This window comes from Morone saxatilis, unplaced genomic scaffold, assembly GCF_004916995.1.
Source record: "Morone saxatilis isolate NCDOM2014 unplaced genomic scaffold, NCSU_SB_2.0 Contig19, whole genome shotgun sequence".
Taxonomy (NCBI): Eukaryota; Metazoa; Chordata; class Actinopteri; family Moronidae; genus Morone; species Morone saxatilis.
Window position 1 is genome coordinate 13,015,167 of NW_023339751.1, and position 17,768 is coordinate 13,032,934.

The 17,768-nt window shown below is 40.0% G+C and overlaps 2 protein-coding genes across 2 annotated transcripts in view; one reads left to right on the plus strand and one right to left on the minus strand.

The window, feature by feature from the left end:
• cfap43 (cilia and flagella associated protein 43) overlaps positions 1–12,612 on the plus strand; it is a 15,776-nt gene extending 3,164 nt beyond the window's left edge. The window contains exons 12-38 of the mRNA XM_035663342.1: positions 32–135; positions 337–486; positions 1,518–1,678; positions 1,882–2,046; positions 2,151–2,281; positions 3,412–3,577; positions 4,051–4,161; positions 4,845–4,922; positions 5,433–5,558; positions 5,648–5,752; positions 5,841–5,957; positions 6,482–6,676; positions 6,895–7,101; positions 7,301–7,387; positions 7,655–7,735; positions 8,211–8,339; positions 8,442–8,561; positions 8,820–8,927; positions 9,181–9,267; positions 9,356–9,444; positions 9,693–9,903; positions 10,145–10,257; positions 10,381–10,540; positions 10,656–10,820; positions 11,909–11,989; positions 12,086–12,239; positions 12,324–12,612. Of these exons, the coding sequence (XP_035519235.1) occupies positions 32–135; positions 337–486; positions 1,518–1,678; positions 1,882–2,046; positions 2,151–2,281; positions 3,412–3,577; positions 4,051–4,161; positions 4,845–4,922; positions 5,433–5,558; positions 5,648–5,752; positions 5,841–5,957; positions 6,482–6,676; positions 6,895–7,101; positions 7,301–7,387; positions 7,655–7,735; positions 8,211–8,339; positions 8,442–8,561; positions 8,820–8,927; positions 9,181–9,267; positions 9,356–9,444; positions 9,693–9,903; positions 10,145–10,257; positions 10,381–10,540; positions 10,656–10,820; positions 11,909–11,989; positions 12,086–12,239; positions 12,324–12,499 (3,577 nt within the window). The 3' untranslated portion in view covers positions 12,500–12,612. The remainder of the gene's footprint in view (positions 1–31; positions 136–336; positions 487–1,517; positions 1,679–1,881; positions 2,047–2,150; positions 2,282–3,411; positions 3,578–4,050; positions 4,162–4,844; positions 4,923–5,432; positions 5,559–5,647; positions 5,753–5,840; positions 5,958–6,481; positions 6,677–6,894; positions 7,102–7,300; positions 7,388–7,654; positions 7,736–8,210; positions 8,340–8,441; positions 8,562–8,819; positions 8,928–9,180; positions 9,268–9,355; positions 9,445–9,692; positions 9,904–10,144; positions 10,258–10,380; positions 10,541–10,655; positions 10,821–11,908; positions 11,990–12,085; positions 12,240–12,323) is intronic.
• On the minus strand, positions 12,519–13,810 carry sfr1 (SWI5-dependent homologous recombination repair protein 1). Its single transcript, XM_035663341.1, has 3 exons — positions 13,463–13,810; positions 12,978–13,328; positions 12,519–12,872 (listed from the first exon to the last, which is right to left on the minus strand). The coding sequence occupies exons 1-3, from the start codon at positions 13,541–13,543 to the stop codon at positions 12,684–12,686; spliced, it is 621 nt and encodes a 206-aa protein (XP_035519234.1). The 5' UTR covers positions 13,544–13,810; the 3' UTR covers positions 12,519–12,683.
• Positions 13,811–17,768: the final 3,958 nt, after the last annotated feature.

Below are 17,768 nucleotides of genomic sequence, written 5' to 3' on the forward strand. Positions count from 1 at the left end.
TGTGTGTGCGTGTGTGTTTGTGCTTTTACAGTTTTGATCAAATAGGGCACTACCTTCTCACCGGTGCCTCGGATTCACATATCTATGTACTAGATGCAAAGCCATCAAAGAGGTTTTCAGTCATAGGATACACAGGTAGATACTCCTTTTAACACTTTATAATTGATTCGATAGGTTACTGCTCTCCTGCACATACCAAAAACCAGCGTCAACTGACCAGTTCATTCTAGCTTTGAAATAATATACAGACATATTGTAAATTGTTGTTCTTTTACTGTAACATTTGAAAGATTAAGCTCACCAGCATCCTTTTGTCATTTGGCTTTTATTTTCCAGCTGTTCCTGGACCCGTTTTGTCACTTTCCACTCAGTGCATGAGGAACAGTAAGCAGGTGAAAGTTCTCGCCCTGTGCACGGGTCAGGAGGGCAAAAACCATGATGGTAACCTGCTCACAGTGCTCTCTCTGCCTGTGAGGGACCTTACAGGTATGGCACAGATGGAGGAGAGAGCTATTTTATAGTAGAGGACACATTATTCATAAGATGTGGTGGTGATGTTGACATAAAGCAATTCAACTAATTCAGACAGAGGCTAGGGAGGTTCACTGCATACATGGGAGGAGTGATGTTTGGACAAAAGAGAAGTATTTATGTTGCAACCAGCAGTCAATGAATCATCCCCTGTAACGCAAAGGAAAATTTACAGGGTGATTGATCATTATTACAAACGCCAAATGTAACAAAGCAATAAAAATAAAGTTGCCAGTTTACTGGACTTCCATTTGCCTTCTGTTCTTATTGTTTTAATACTGGAAATCTCATCATTCCTCCATGATGATGCTCTGACAGTGGACTTCAGTGTTGCTTCCAAAACAGTGTTCAGGTACATTAGCATAATCAATTAATAGTACTCAACTGGACATTTTAATCCAAATGTTTAGACGGGTTAAACTGTATACTATTACTGTACACGGTTAAAAAGGGAGAAACACACCCTTTGTTTATACAGTCTGGGAAACTATGTTGAACAAGATAGACCATGAGACAGGTCTCTAGAGAAAAGTGCAAACATAAAGTCTAAGGTGAGGCAGCAGATTTAAGCTGTGACACACAGCGTTGGGTTATAAACCATGGCTGCAGTGTTCTTTAAGGTTCTGTCGACGTGATAGTTAAAACCACCAGTGATAATGACTTTCGTAATAATCAATTGAGGATAAAACTTCTTAAGATCTGGTTAAAATACAATTTCATTATGTATTGTTATATCAGTGTTTAGAGAGTCGTTCTATATGTGGTGTATTTTATATACTGATACAGTACTTCTGTTCTCCAAACAAAAGTGCCAACTACCGAAGAATACCTCGTGTTATTGTAAATGTGTAGATGCAGGATTAACAGACTGTATTAGTTGTCACTATGGACGGGCATTGTTTGAACTAAACATAAAAAGGAGCCTGACTGTTTCTAATTACTCATTTATTTACTGATACATATATTTATGATGTGCCCACCTGCAGGTCCAGATTGTGTAGACCGACATGGTTGTCTGTCTACTCACATCCTCAAAGTGTCCAGATACAAAGTGCCTCATCCACTTAAGTCCTGTGTTCTGGGAGTCAGTGAGGTCTTTGCTTACTGCCACAAGAAGAAAACTCTTCAGCGATTTCAGCTTCCTCAGGTTTACTGCTGCCTCACATTTCTTATGATCCTTATTCTCTGTCTTCATCTAAATGTTGATACAGTTATAGAAAGATCTTTGTAAGTCTTTGTATTTTAAAATATAGCACATTTTAATATAAGCAGTTGTCTCAGGTCTGTGTTCTTAATCGGTGTCTTAACACATATTTAATCATTATCCTACTCTGTGATCTTTTTGTCCAGGACACAGATGGTGTCTCCAGTCAACAGGTGGTCCAGCTGAAACCAGAGCAGGAAGTGAGGGGTCATCCTCTGGGCCCTGCCTCTCTCATTCTGTCTCCTCACCAGCTGTGGCTGGCTTCTGTGGGCCGAGATGGCCTACTACGCCTCCGAGAAACTGCTTCCATGGTTGGAGCTCATTCTATTTAGTTGTATTCTTTTTCTTGTAAACATTTGAGTCACGTTTCCATTGTCTGTTGTTGTGTATTACGATGCTGTTGCTGCACCTACAGGAGCGGTACATTGAGCTGCAGTGTCATTCATGCCGGGGTGGCGGAGTTCGGAGTGTGGCGTTCACTGCTGACAGTCAGACACTCCTCACTGCTGGCGTTACAGATGGCTCCCTTGTGTGTACTACTCTCAGGTACAGCAGCATGCAGCCTGTCATGCTTACATAATGTACCGCTGTGTACACTAGAGGGAACTGTTGCTCGCAGCAGGGCTGTCACTCTTGTGCGGTGTGCTATAGCGTACATAACACATTATTTTTCCTTTCTTTGCCTTTCATGTGCGGGACAATAGTAAATAAATACAACTAAAGTGGTGGGTTCAGGGGGATCGTGGTCACAATCCGCAGGAAAACAAAGATCCAATAAACTTCACAGCACAGTCTCCGCGCTGAATCAGATCCCACTCACATTCCACATCTGCCTCCTCTGCTTGCTCCCGCACGCTTTTGTTTTGAATTTTAAAAACCTTTTTTTCCTTAGCACTCCTTACTACATTTACATTATTTTAAATCACTGTTGTTTTAATATATTCCAGGGATTGTTGATAATAATGAAATAATTGATATTATGTGAATTTAAAGGACAGGTCTGGTGATATACTGCTTTTTCTTTTGTTTGTTTGGACAACAAATCCCATGATAACAAAGAAAACCAATTATTTGTGATTAAGTAAGTATTGGCTGTGTAGCTAAAGACTTATATATCTTACTCTTCTGTGCTTATTATAAACATGTAGATGAGTCACACCATGACACTGGGTGACATGTTTCTTCATTTTAATCAACACATGCGCTGTGGTTTATTTTGAGTCAATCCAATAAATGTGGTCCTGCTGCCATAAATACTCATTTGTGCACTGAATTCACATCTAAAAACTACTGACTCCTGTTTGAGTAACATTTGCTAAAAAATACAATCCCCTCCTGTTTTGTAAAATAACTTTAAAACCTTTTCGTAAAGAATAAAAGAAGAATTTGTGGCCTGTTTTTAAAGATTTACGTCTTCAGTAGGAACATGTTGGGCTTGGTGCGGCGCGCCACAGACGAGGTAGCGAAGTCAGAAATGATAGAGACAAAGTAATTACTGTTAGTTTGGTCTTTTCATGGGATTTGTTGACGATAATACATATGAAGAATATCATTTCTATTTTACTTCTTCTACACTGTTGACCCATTTTAGGTCTGTCAAAATTAGATATAAAATGGCTATTCTTATCTGCTCTCTCACTGTGTATATCTAATGTGTTTCCCATGGCTCCATACAGAATGAAAGGTTTGGCTTCTGGCAAGGTGAATGAAGCGACTCACTATAGCCAGTCTATGTTTCACTTCTTGATGCCCACATTCAAAAAGGAGAATATGGTCCTCATCGGCTTGTCTGAGTGGGGCCAGGGGTCTCCCACTGCCACTGAAAAAACAGAGGAAAGTCAGGTAAATTATGGAAAATGGAAGGAAAACAGTATAATTCAAACTACCACCTCCAAAATGATTATAAAATGCATAAAATGCCCCTCTAAAACATTGTATTACAGACTTAGAATAAAAATAATATTGTCCTGCTGTACTGGACAGCAGGTTGCGTTGGTATTGTAGGTGATAAAGGGGAAGAATATAATGGTAATGTGAATTGTTTGTTAAAAAAGGTTTGTTTCTGAACGGCTTCCATAAAACATAATCAACACTTTCTGTTCTTAATTAAGGCACTGTGGTCTAAATCTGGAAAGAATATTTCATAATTTAACACATATAATTTATTGCTCATACAAAGGCCTCATTCATTACTTAACTAGATTAACATTTTAGCAATTATTTGACAAATTGTTTTTGTTATTATTATATTCTATACTATTATTTTAATTATCTGTATCTGCGCGTTATTTGTATGTGCTGTTAACACTCTGTAGGCCAGTGCTGCGGCAGAGACTGTGGATGTGACAGAGCAGGACGAGAGTTATAACAGCTTGCTGTCTGCTCCACCTTCACACGCCACCTGGCTGGAAAGCAGGCGAGAGGCGGTTAGTGACTAACATGCTGAATATTTGCAGTGGTGGCATAAGATGTGGATAATGTTAACTATGTTTAGATATCTGTCTTGTGTCTCTACATCGTTGCAGGTGGAGGGTTACGAAAGTGCCCTTTGCACCTGTGTGTGATATCTTGCATTGTTGCTGTTGGCACACAGTTTCTCTGTGCAACAGCTTGATTTATCGTCACCCAGTGTGTGAGAAAGTCAACCAATTAGCAAATGGGAAAGTAAAGCAGATAAGCATTTGTAAAAAAAAATGTTAAGTACTTTGTCACCTGGCAAAGCTTCTTGATAACAATAAATTGATACCGAAGGCGTGGCAGTCTTTGAATTGTGGGTTTTGCACCTCGTTTACAGTCACACGTGGGAAATGGGCTGAGGAACTTTCCAGCCGGCTTTTATGCTACAACATGCTTTGTAATCTGACTCACATGTTCTGTGAGGACTCCTGTTCAGATCAAGTTGCATCATGTTGAGTGATGAAGTGTTTGATAGCATACAATTTATTTTCTTTTCCCATGTTGTTAAATGTATCATAATTAACAAGACGTTTGTGTGTCATTTACATTAACTTACTGTTGAAAGGTGGGAAGGAATTGTTGACATGAGCTAACTGATTCAATAATGGAGTTGAAATCTGTCACTTGTTTTCAATTTGTGTATTTTAAACAGGCTATAAAAGAAGAAAATGAGCAATATTCTGCGACAAAGAAAAACTTGAAGAAAACCATCAAAGAGTTACGTGACACTGTAAGTGAATTATTTTATTTTATTTTTTACATATTTGTTATTTTACCTCTTAATTAAGAAGATACTCAAGGTCTTGAGCAAGAAAAAAGTATCTTGACAAACATAAAACTTGCTGACAAAACAACATCCCACAGTGCATGTAAGCACAAATGCTGTATCATTAAACATGTTTGGTAAGTGCTTTTCAATTCAAAAATACTTATCCCTGTAATTATACACAGCAGCTCACTAACCAGGGCAACACTCACACACACAAAGGATAAAAACTGTATGTGGAATAAATAAAACAATACCAAGCCATGATAAAGTTAACTAATGTCAACACTTAATTGAAAGTATTACAATAAAAGCATCATCAGTCTTAACAGTTTACCTATTCTAAACTCACCCCTTTAATTTCAGGTTCAGGTTTAAATTAAAGGCCGGTGCACAATTACAAAACAAGTCACAGGGAGGTGTTAAAATCCAACAAACAATATGACGACTGAACTATGTTTACTATATCTTTAGATCCAGGACATGATGCGTGAAAATGAGAACCTCCCAGATATTGAGCGTCTGGAGCAACAGGAGTTCAACCTGGATGTTGAGGAGCAGAGGAGATTGGAGGACATGGTGGAACAGGAAGTTACCCGGGTACTGCACACACACATGTGAATGTAACGCAGCTTTAATTTTGCCTTGAGGTTATGATAGCAGTGATTCTTAATGCTGTCACATTGTAGGTGAGAAATGAAATCGAGGTGGAGATTTTAGCAAAATGTTACCTCCGTGATGTCCTGAAGAGAGAATGCTGGGATTCTATGAAGGTCAAAGGCAAGGCCATTAAGGTAAGACGGCTTAGGAGCATGCACTGAGACATACTATCACAGCATGTTGCACTGAGAGTTTTAAATCACTTCTGGCTGTCTACCACAGGCCTTTCACTCCGAACACGAGGTGAAGAACTACCCTCTGAAAGAACGAACCGAGAAAGAGGTGGAAGACCTTCGCAGGGTTCAGAATATGAGGAAGTTTGAAATGGCTGCCTGCACCGTAAGCAAAGTTAGTCCACAGGCCTGAAGAGTTTGTGGTTTAGATTCTGGTTAACACTGCAAAGAGAAGCACATGTCATGAGTTAGAATGAGCTAGATGATATGTTGACTGTTTTTAATGTGAAACAGAAAGGCAGCATGAAAAGTCCCAGCAAGCAACGCATCAAAAATCCTCCATTTTCTAAAAGCTGCGACAATGGAGCCTCTTCAGTATGTTGGGGTTTTACTGCCTGGCAATACATTATATGGCAAAACCAATCAAAACAGGTTTTACAGCTGGAAAATAATTTGATGCTTTGAATCATAGTTCTAGTGTGACCTTTCACTGTTTTAACAGTGAGCTTTTTAAAATGCTTGAATGCGTGCCAGTCCACCAGTGTTGAAATCTCTGTAGATTTATGGTTGTGTGGCCAAAATACTTCTCTTCACTGCAATATTCTTGTGATGAAGTTTATAATCTTACATTTAACGTAACAATTATTTCAGCCCTCTGATTCAATCTATTTTCCCACCTTTCGACTGCAGCAGAGCAACCTAAAGAAAAGGTCAGACACAACCAGTGCGAAGGAGGAAGCGCAGGAGGATGAAGACCGTAAGTCAGGGAGTGCTGCTGTAACAGGAAGTTTCTCCACTCAGTTAGGATATTCAAGTCCTTACATCTACGATCAGTTCAGCCTGCAAACCACAGAACAGAGGATCAACCAGATAATTCTGCTGCAGGTGGGAACCTGTTGAAAAACGGTTGTATTTCAGCGAAAGTGTTATAATAACGCCTTTATATTTCTAAAACAGTGCCCAACACACACACTTAAGCAAGAAGTGACAAAAAAAAGCAAAGTTAGATAAAGAGCACCTAATTGACTTACATGATAAGAACTGTCATACATGGATATTGTCATGATCACAAAAAGTATTTTTTCACTCCTCTCCGAATGCAGGATGTGATTCATTGCATCAAGTCAGCTTTCAACGCTGACTTTGAGGCCGTGCACAGGCAGAAGTTGCAGGAGCTCAACCGTGTGAGGGAGAGGAACAGACACATCAGGGGGATCAAGCTGGAGCTGGACCTGAATGACAGTCTGTGGGAGCCCAGCCTGACCACCAACGAGCAGCCAGAGAGGCTTCTGACCGTGGACGATTCTGAGGTTACTGACCTCCGCATTGGGAAAACATTCTAGACAGTTGCAAAGGTTTACAGAAAGTTTAAAAAACAAAGCGTACATCCTGAACTACTTTGTGGTTTGTTTGTTTTTTTAGCAAAATGTGAAATAGTATGTGATTATCATCATATGAGAGGCTTTTTCACAGTTCACCAGAGAGATATGTGCCTTTGTCCCACTCTAGATAAAAGCTGAAAAGTACCTTACCCCAGAACAGAAAGAGGAGGAGGAGAAGAAGAAGTTGGAAGAGCAGAGACATTTGGCTGCCAAGGTATGCTGCCATTATAAATTTGTTTTTGTTTTTCACACTCTTGTATGTCGCTATTTACAAATTCTTCAGATACTTCCATATATAAAAACTACATCTATGATTATTATTGACTATAGTAACATACAGTACATTTAACAGTCCTTTACCTGAATGAAATGAAATATATTAATGGCTTATGACTATGTGATATGCAGCATACGCAGCAAGTCATAAATAAAAGTAGTTCAGTACTGTCATATTGATGAGGTTTGTGTCTTTCTATTGCAGAGTGATTCCTTCAGAGACAGGGCTCTTGGTGACATGATGGATGGAGTGCTTGAAGTGAAAAAAGAGGACATCTTGAAAATGGTGTGTCAAAATTTCACATTTTTGCACAAATACAGTAATAGATTGATCCCAGAGACACACCCCTGGAATTTCAGATCGTTCTGTCTCCTGTGTTAGTTTATATGATTGAAAGAGCTTTCTTATTAAATTAACAAAAGTTTTATTGATAATGAAAATAATTGTTTTCTTATGAATGTTCATCATTAGATGCTCATTTATTATGTAATTAGATAGTATGCAAAGAGTTCACACAAAACAAGAAAACCCTTTCCTACCTCCTGAACTCATTTCTTATGACGTATACAAAACGCTACATCTCACTACAGCCAAAATGAACTCCTTAACACTCACACAGGACACTGTTCATTCTCTACCTTTTGGCAAATTATGACTTGGTTGTTGTTTTTTTTTACTTGAATTCTTTTTTAGTCAGTGTCAGCTAAATTAGACAAATCAGCATGAAGGGCACATACTTTCTATTGAATTGACTCCACAGGAAATACCTCCGCCTGAGTTTGTTTTGACCAAACCTGGCATCAACTGGAGTGAGGAGGAGAAAAAAGTCTATAAAGAGTATGAAAAGAAATCCAAAGACCTGAACGAGGAGAAGGAGAGACACAAAAAGGTAGAGTTGATAAATCACAGTCCTGCTTTGCCGTGATTAAAAATATGATTAACTTCTGATCAGTGATCAATATAAGTCGTCTAGTAAACTGTGTAATTGCAGACACTGGAAACAGAAATGAAAAAACTGCTGGCAGCCACCAAAGATGCAACTGTAAAGGTTGATGAGACTTTGACAAAGCTGTTTGAAAAGAAAGTGAAATGTGAAATGACTATATATCAGGTGAGCCAACACACACACACACACACACACACACACACACACACACACTAAATGTATGTGACACATGGACAGACTCAAGTCAATCTGCATCACATTGCTTCCTTTTGTTTCCCTTCTCTCATTTCCCTCACACATAATGAAGAGGCCTTTCTTCTCATTGTAGTTTCCTCCTTCAGATAATTGTGCGATGTGATATCTTGTGTCTGAAACACGTTAAAAAAACATCCTCTTTAATGTTGTGTTTTATGTATTTTACAGGAAGAGCTCAAGATTACTTATCTCATCTATTCAGTCCTCCTAGAAGAGGAGATGAGAAACCGAGAGCTGGAGCTCAAGTTCAAACTTGAAGAAACTGTGGCACACAAGGTCAGAAAACTCAAACACAGTAATGCTGAAAGAATTTATGGCTGCCAGCTTCAGATTCTGTAATTTGTGAGACACGCTGAGTGAATGGTAGTGGTGTTCTTCCAAATTCTAGTATAAAAATCTTACCATCGCTCAGGCGTGTCTTGCAAGAGCTAACCTGTGCTGAACGGCCATTTGTTCAGGGTTCGCAACTGCCAGTCGCTGTATCCCGTGTGTGCTACTCTCGTCTTATCCACATTTATTTCTCTGCCAGGATGAAATCGCGGAGGAGATGAAGAGACACGAAGAAGAAGTAGAATTATTTTATGAAACCTATGATAGAGTTGTAGCTGAGGACAAAGTAAGCCAGCTGGTAAAAATAGTAAAAGCATTGTGACTCTAGGTGATGGTGACCATACATAATATAATATCCCTCCATGTCTCTCAAGGCTCTTGACAAAGAATTCAGGAAGGAGTTCTTTGATATACCAACTCATGTGGTTGATCAACTATATAAGTTATTCAAGCGCAGACCCAGGTTTGTAATACTCGCCATTTAATGAAATATAATGCAGTTGTTCTGACTCATAGCTTTATATATACATATATATATATATATATATATCATAATATATATTAATTATATATTATATATATATATAATATATTTATACTATATATATTTTATATATATATATATATATATATAAAGCTGCGTGACTTGATATCAGCATTATAAGTTGTAAATGATTTAACAGTTGCAGCACACAATCTTTTATGCGTCAGGGTTCAAAAGATGAGGACCCAGACTGACAACAACTCCAATCCGTTGAAAGAGCAGCGCCTGTGCGGTTCTCTGGCTCCCGATTCGCTCAGCAAAATGCTGCAGGCCATGGAGGAGCTGGATGCTCCGGAGAATATGCCAGAAGGCTTGAACCCATCGATCTGGGAGAGGTTTTGTGTTGTTCGCAGAACAAAAGTAGAGAGTGAGCAAAAGGTGAGAACAGGTTAAAGACTGGGAATATAGACAGACAGAAAGTGTCTGTCTACAGACAAATCTTTGTAATTGCACTCACGAACAAGGCTTTCCAATTTATAGATGTAGCTTCTCCATCTTTGCATATTTTTCAAAGGTTTTCACTTTTTTACATCATCCTCAGCCCAGCTATTAAACTGAATTATTTTTTTTTGTGTCTTGTGTCTAGTCGTCCACTCACTGTTTGACTTGTCCTTTGCAGGTAAAAGTAAAAGCTTTGACTCTTGCTGAGATACAGGCGTTTGTGCAGAGGAGGAGAGATGAGGAAAAGGCTGCTCAACAGGAAATTAAAAATATCTCTGATGAACTTGAGAGGTAAGACAGATTATAGGGAGGACCTGAGAGGATGGCACAAGTCTTAATCTCACTGTAACCTGTAACGTGTATTCTATTTCTCTATGGTGCTTTACTGGGTTTTGTTGTCCTGTTCTCTTCTAGTCTGTATACGGAGAAGAGCCATTTCCTGACTGACCTCATGGTCCAGGTCATACTCAAACAGGGCCAAGTGGAGCTGTCGACCACAGACCTGACTGCTGACTACACTGACTCTGTACTTACCCACAGGAGCGTGGTGGAGGACTTCAACAGAACCATCAGGGTACGGAAACCACCACTCGTTACAAAACATAGATTCTTCAAGGATTGTTTGTTCTTATGATGGATCTATATACAAATGTGTGTGTCTGTCAAATGATTCATATCTGTACAATCAGACGCTTGGAGAGCAGAAAATAGCCTCCATGGTGGAGTGCAAAGACTTTCGCAAGGGCATCATCCAGCTGCAGTGGGAGCACAAGATGATGGGGATGCAGATAGAGGACCTCAACAGCAAGGCGAGGGACATCCAGATGTTACGACTCACTGAGGACCAACAAGATGTGAGTGTAATTATTACAACACCCTTTACTTTACCTTTTCTTTACTTTTTTACTAAGTAAAAGGACATACGCACTAAATAACTCTTTTCTATGCCATAACTCTACTAGATAGTGAACAGATTTGACCTTTTACATAATTCATGGTAATTCCAAAAATTCAAAAAGTTCAGCATATGCCTGAAACAGCGATTAAATCTCGGCTTTTGGGGTGAAACCTTAAACCTGTTAGCATCTCTGGCCGAACTTCAGTCAGTGATATCAAGGCAGGTATTTTGGTTTTGGCAGCATCAGATGTTTTGTGAGCAGAAAATTGTTACCATCCCTAAGAACAGATGGGTGATCTTTTGTTATCACTCACACACACACACACAAACAGGGTGGGGAATCTGCATAGATCGGCAGACTCCACACCCTGTTTTTCTTTCCTCCTTTTTGCATCTTTTAAAACTCCTGCAACCCAATAGTTCAAGCTCTGTTTTAACATATCAGCCATGTTTTTGCAATGATTCAAGATTCTAGTAAACAGAAAACAGAAAAGGCTTCTCTGCTTTATTTGGCAGCAAATGTCAATCTGAGGCGCGAACAGGCATTTTTAATTAAATACAGACCACGAGACTTGACAAGAAAATACTTTTCTCCTGGTTGCAATCCATTAACCCCTTAGCACACATTACAAAACACAAGGAATTTCATGAGTTAGTGATATAAAAAGACAACAGGGAGGTGGTGGTTGAGCAATGAAAGAAAACATGAAGATCATATGAGTCATCCATCATCTTCATTTCAACAAGTCGATGAGCATGGCACACACAAAACATGTTTTCATGCCCGAATGCCGGTTTCCTCTGGAAAAAGGCTCAGGTAGCTCCGCTCAGGCGTGGCACACAGCTTCCTGTCATTGTTAAGCCCCGAAACATGAGAGAGAAACACTTTAAATATAAACAAAAGCATCCTGAGAACATTTTATGATGATGCATTTTTGCCATTAATGTTGTGGGATCCTTCATCACAGGAGCGAGTGCGAGACACTTCATGTTGTTGTGTTTTTCCGAGTTCTCAACGTGCCAATCATTCCCATTTGTTCCCAGTATCTCAACAAGACAGATCGAGACAGTCGGGTGTCCAAGCAAGTTTCCATCCTGGAGAAAACCATAGCCTTCCAGGAAAAGGTAAAAGTAACTATTTGAGCTCAGTAATCAGCTCCGTAGTGTGTACTTTCCATACCTGACCGTTAATTTAATACACATATTATTCTCTATTCTCAGACTCATCAACAGAGCGTGCAGCACCGCATTAAAAAGATCGAAAAGCTGAACAGGCAGGCAGCGAGGAAAGCGAAGAAGAACACGGCTGTAGAACAGCAGCTACCGGATGTGCAGGTGACTGTGGCAGAGAGGAGACACGTCTGTGAAGCTATAGGTAATAAAACATTCCCGCTCTAATGAAACACAATGCAAAGGGCGATCTTAGAGCCGCTTCTGACTGATAGTGTTTGCTGTTTAGATGCAGAGGGAAACCAGGCGGTTCTAAAAGAGGAGCGCTACCAGGAAATCCTTCAGAAGAGGAACTTGGAGGACCTTTCCAGAGCACAGGCAGAGGATCTGGCTTTCCTCTGGGCAGAAGTTGAGCGCCTGAGGATGAAGAACTTTCCTTTACTTAATCAGTTGAACCACTACTGAGCAAAGGCTTCTCAACAGATAACCCCATTTTATTTACTTTTCTCTTTTAACATGAAATTTACAACTTAAGCTGTGAACAAAAATGGTATAGCAGCAACAAATAAAACAACAAGTTAACCCAGCATATTTATCTGGAGTTATTATTCTGCAACAAACAATGTGTGTGTCTTTTAAAGCATATTTATTAGGCAGTGAAGTCTTCCTCTCTACGGTCAAAGTGCAGAATCCCATCCTCCAGACCAAAGAGGTCGATAAGCCCCGACAGGCTGGCCTTTCCTCCGTCTATGGGGACGTCTGACTGGAGCTCGTACAGCGCAGACTGAGCACAACTCCGCCACTTGTCAATCAAGGTTTGGAGCTGTGTTAAATCATTCTAGGGAGACAAAATAAAGTCAAATAAAATCAACACTTTCAGTCCAGTTTAAGCAAAATAAACCCCATTATTTTCATGTTAGGGGCAACCGGAGGGGGCTGATACCTTGCTTCTGTACATTTGAACCATCTTGAGTCTGCGGAGAGTCTCCGTCTTGTCTTTAACCTCCTTCCTCAGTCGGTCTAGTTGTTGCGTAAAGTCTTTAGAGGGAAGAAGTGCTGGTTCGGGAACGGGTCCAGAAAATCTCTCACTCCCTGGTCTCGCCTCATTTCTGTTTACATCTGCGTTGGGAATGATCAGTGGAGGGTTATTAACCGTCTCTGCTGAAACTTGTTGGCCATCCTCCTCCTCCTCCTCATCAACACAAAGGCGTTTGGCCACAGAGGAGGGCGAGGTGAAGGAGCGCCTTGATCTCTTCAGCCTCTCCTTCAGTGAGGCACTCAGCTTCTGATGATGCTGTGGAGATGACAGTCAAAGACAGGGTGTCAATGTGTCATGATAGCAGATATTAGATCACGTTTAATCAAATGACAGAACTAACAGTTTTGATAGGACCCTACTAACATGCATTAAAGTGACCTTTGACCTACCTTTGGCTCTTTATACTCGCAGGGGCTGGACTGTGGAGAGCACACAGGTTTGGATTTGGCTGATTTGGGAGTGATCTCCATCGGTAAACTCACTCTGACTCATGTGAACCAGCGTTGTTGTTGCTGCTGTAAGCTAACGTTACTCACATAGCTTCTCCCCAACAAACACGACAGAAAGTCAACCAACACAAACACTCAACCAGACGTTCAGACGGACGCCTTCGCGATAACTAGCGAGCAACCAGCGGAGATTTCGCCAAACGCGGATTAAAGATATAAACCAGTGAAAGCGAAGAGAGACTTTCTGTTTTTCCTTATTTTTTTTGCGGCTCAAGAAAACCTCCAAAGTCAGCGATTGGACGGGATTTGATGACGCACAACCGAGGAGGATCTCGGGAAATGCAGTTCTTACCGACTAGGTACACAGCAAAAGTTTTAGACTCAATATAATGTTATTTCACATACATAAAACGCACATTATATCGATTAGGCTCCATCATCGGACAAAATGACAAAACAAAACCACAGATACAAGTTTATTGTTTATTACAGGGCAATTTAGTCAAATAATACATTTAGCCTATCTGTTGAAAATGTAGTCAATAACCAAATCCAAGTATCACAATATTAAAATAACATAACTTGTTTATTAATGTTCATTACTTTCGGTAATGGATTACAGTTACCTTTTATTTAATATCCTGATTACATAACTCAGTTACATGTAATTTGTTGCTCCCCAATACTACTACTACTACTAATAAAACATATTATAATAAGTAAATTAGCACATTAAATTAAGAAGTACATACTTTAAATGGTTTTTAGAGGAGAGAGCCGTACTGGATGGGATTGTCCAGTGGGATTAAAAGGAGACACATTGACACAAAATGAACTCCTCAAAGGAAGTGAAATAGGAAAGGTTTTTTGTGGGCCTGTGGACAGTTTCGTTGTTGAAGTGTTCCTCGGTTACCCTCGTTACTAGGGTCGAGTCACATTGTGATTCAGCTCTTCTCATCTGTTGATTCATCTCTATTAAAGGATTTATTTAAAACTCCTACAGACTGATGTGTTCATCGTTTGTTTTGAGACTCGTGCAGCACTTTTTAAAAAAAAATACAGTGTTTCTCTGTAGCCGCAGGGAGAAAGGTGTGAATTAAAACGTGATCCTGCCTAGACTTGATCATCAGAACTTGGCAGTTTGACTTTTCATACCCGAGGGAATGGGGATTTTTAACATTTTATATGGATGAATCTCGCAGGGCTTAGGGATGAAGATAATTACTATGTATAAGTTTTCTGTGCTTTTTCACTTTTGAATAGTTGACATGAAATAGTTTGCCTGCTCCTCTGCGATGTATGAAGTAAATGTAGCATTGGTATGGGTTTATAGAATCTAGAGGCTGCGTGAGAGACTGAGCAAGGGTGCCAGCTCCTTCATCAAATGCAGGTGTGTGTGTGTGTGTGTGTGTGTGTGCTGGGCGCTCGTAAATTAGGCCCCATGTCATGTTTGTGCAGGCTATTAATTCCTCTCAAGATGCACATATGGATCAGCAGTGCGATACTATCCCCTCTGCACATCTAATATGGTTTGAATATTTTGTAATTTTGCACGGATTGTCTTGAATTCAGTCTTATACACAAGAGATTCTTGACATCAGATCTTTTCTCTTAGGTCCCTTTTTCTAGTGGAGGAGTTGGGATTGTCCCGTGGTTGGCTGACGAAGCTGTTTTGTAATTTTTTGGTTAGTAGGTTATTTTGATTTCCAGTTGGTACTCCGTGTTATCTGCAATCTGCTATCTCTGTGTTTCCCTTTTATTTGGTGCCAGTGTCCCGTCTGCACACTTCCTCATCTTCCATGTTTACATAACATGCTTTTTTTTTTTTTTTAAGATTAGATTTGTATTTTGATAGAGCAGCTGAAGAGTGACAAGAAAGTGGGAAGAGAGAGGTAGCATGACAAAGCAAAGGGAAGCAGGTTGGAATCAAACCTGGGCCGCTGTGGTAAGCACTCAGCCTTTGTACACACTTTCTAAATCTCAGCCCAAGGCACAGCCACAAAATGACCTATTAATGTAGGTTCTGTGCTAATTCAGAACAAATGTGCACTGCAGCAGTGGCTGTTTCGGCCCCCTTTGGGTCTGGTGTAATTAGCCTTTTTCACAGCAGACATTTTGATTGGTCATATAGAGCACATGTGTTACTAATAACATTAACGTTGGCTCTGTTCTATTTAAGTGTCTCAGTAAGTCACGACTGTGTGACAGCGAGGCAGCATGAGCAATACCAGGACCCTGAAAGTGAAGCGTGCTAAATGGAATTCAACCATCGTTATTTTTTCATTATTTACAGCTGTGCTACTCATACTGTAAAAATGTCAGAGTGTAGTGCTTTTGAAATGTTTGACCTGCAGCCTACTGATTGTTGTGTTAGTTGGATGTAGTGGGTATTGCAGATCCTTCCTGAATATCACCCCGAATGAGATGAGGGTGTGTTTTCTTCCACGGTCATAGACTGAATGAAATAAAATACTGTATTTTGAATATACATATGAAGACTATTAAGAGGCTGCAACTGTCAGTTACTTCTTCTTTTTCTGAATTAACAGATTAACCATTAGATCTATAAAATGTTAAATAAAATCATAATTTCCTGAAGCTTTTTCCTTTTGTCCAAAACTCCAAAACCTAAATATTATTTAGCTATTATTAAAAAGATGAAGAAAAGCTGCAGATCTTCACAATTTAGAAGCTGTTACTGGGAAACAAGTTTTCTACGTGACTTCTACAAGATGAAAAATAAACTCTTACGCTCTCTCCACATCACTTTCTCTAAGCCAAGTATCCAGGTACATAAATACAGATAAAATCCAGTCAAGGGCTTGAGCTGCCTCTCCTTTGTTCAACCACACACACACACACAGTGCCGCCTTCCTGGAATTTATTCTCTGCTGTTTTTTCTGGGGAGAGATTTTACCAGAGAGGGTTTACCAGCTTAACTTGGAACAAAGTGTGACATCCATGAAAAGATGAGCCTCAGCTTTATCTCTTTAAAACTGTCAGAAACGTCCCGTCTGGAGTTGTCTATTATCTTTTATAGCTAACAATAAACAAGTGATGCCTGATGCCTGCAGAGAAATGGTGCCTGCGGGAGATTTCAGCAGACAGATGAAGACGCATGTGTGCAGAGATTATTTCACAGCCAGCTGCATGAGGAAAAACAATATCTGCCATCAGTTTGTGTAATGTAACACAATGTTTTCTGGTTTAGCCGAGGAAAGCTGGTGGTTTCTTTACAACATCCTACTGTCACTTTCACGGTGAATCATTAATATGTAACATTATCTTGATGAACCTGAAGTGATTAAGTTCTTTGCTATGTAATGCACTTCTTTTGAACTCTAATCTCACCTAATTTGGACACTTTTGAAACTACTGCCCCCCCACTTGTTCCAGAGAACAAGCCCTCCTCTGAAAAGCTGTTATCCTCAACACAGACATGAGTGTGTGTCAGCCAAAAAAAAGGCTGAACAAGCCAGTCAGTTTGATTTTTTCACCATCCTGGAATCTGTTGTTTTAAACCAGCCCCTTTCCGTTAGATATGGCATTATTCAAGCTTGCACATAAATGTGAGTTGGAGCAGCTCCTCCTCCGTTAAACTGTCCTTGGGGCCATTTGTTTTCCATCATTTGAGCAGATTGGAGTCATGCTCGCTGTGAGTCATGCAGGGTGGGTGGATGTCTACACAGGGTGTGGTGGGTGAGGGATCCTACTGCCACTTGCGGCTGCCTGTGGATGAATAAAGCATCCAATTTGGCTCAAAATGCAAAATGAATAGATAGGGAACTTTCATTATGATCATAAAGTTAAAAACAGCTCATATGGGAGTGTGCTTGTGGTGGAAACAGTCTGACGCTTCATCTCCAGAGTCAGATGAGCAGTATCATAATTCCTAATCTCAACAGTAAACTGGAAAACTGATCCTCCAGCAGCTGCACAAACACGCAGAAGTGCCTGTTGTGCAAAAGACGTGGAAGTAAAATTACAATATAGTGAGATTGCAGGCTGCTTTTGCCCTGAAAGAGTGTTGGTGCGTGTGGTAAAATGCTGTTTGGTTATGTAATAACACAGTGGCTGAAACCATATAGACTAAAAGTTCTGTTTCGACTTCCAATGTGTGCTCCAGATGTGTTCCAGCTGCTGGATTTGCTACACACAATAGATCAGCAGACCCTGAGATGGTTGCACTCCTTCAATCCATAAAGAAAAAGAAAGAAAGAAAGAAAAAAAAGAAAAAAGAAATCCC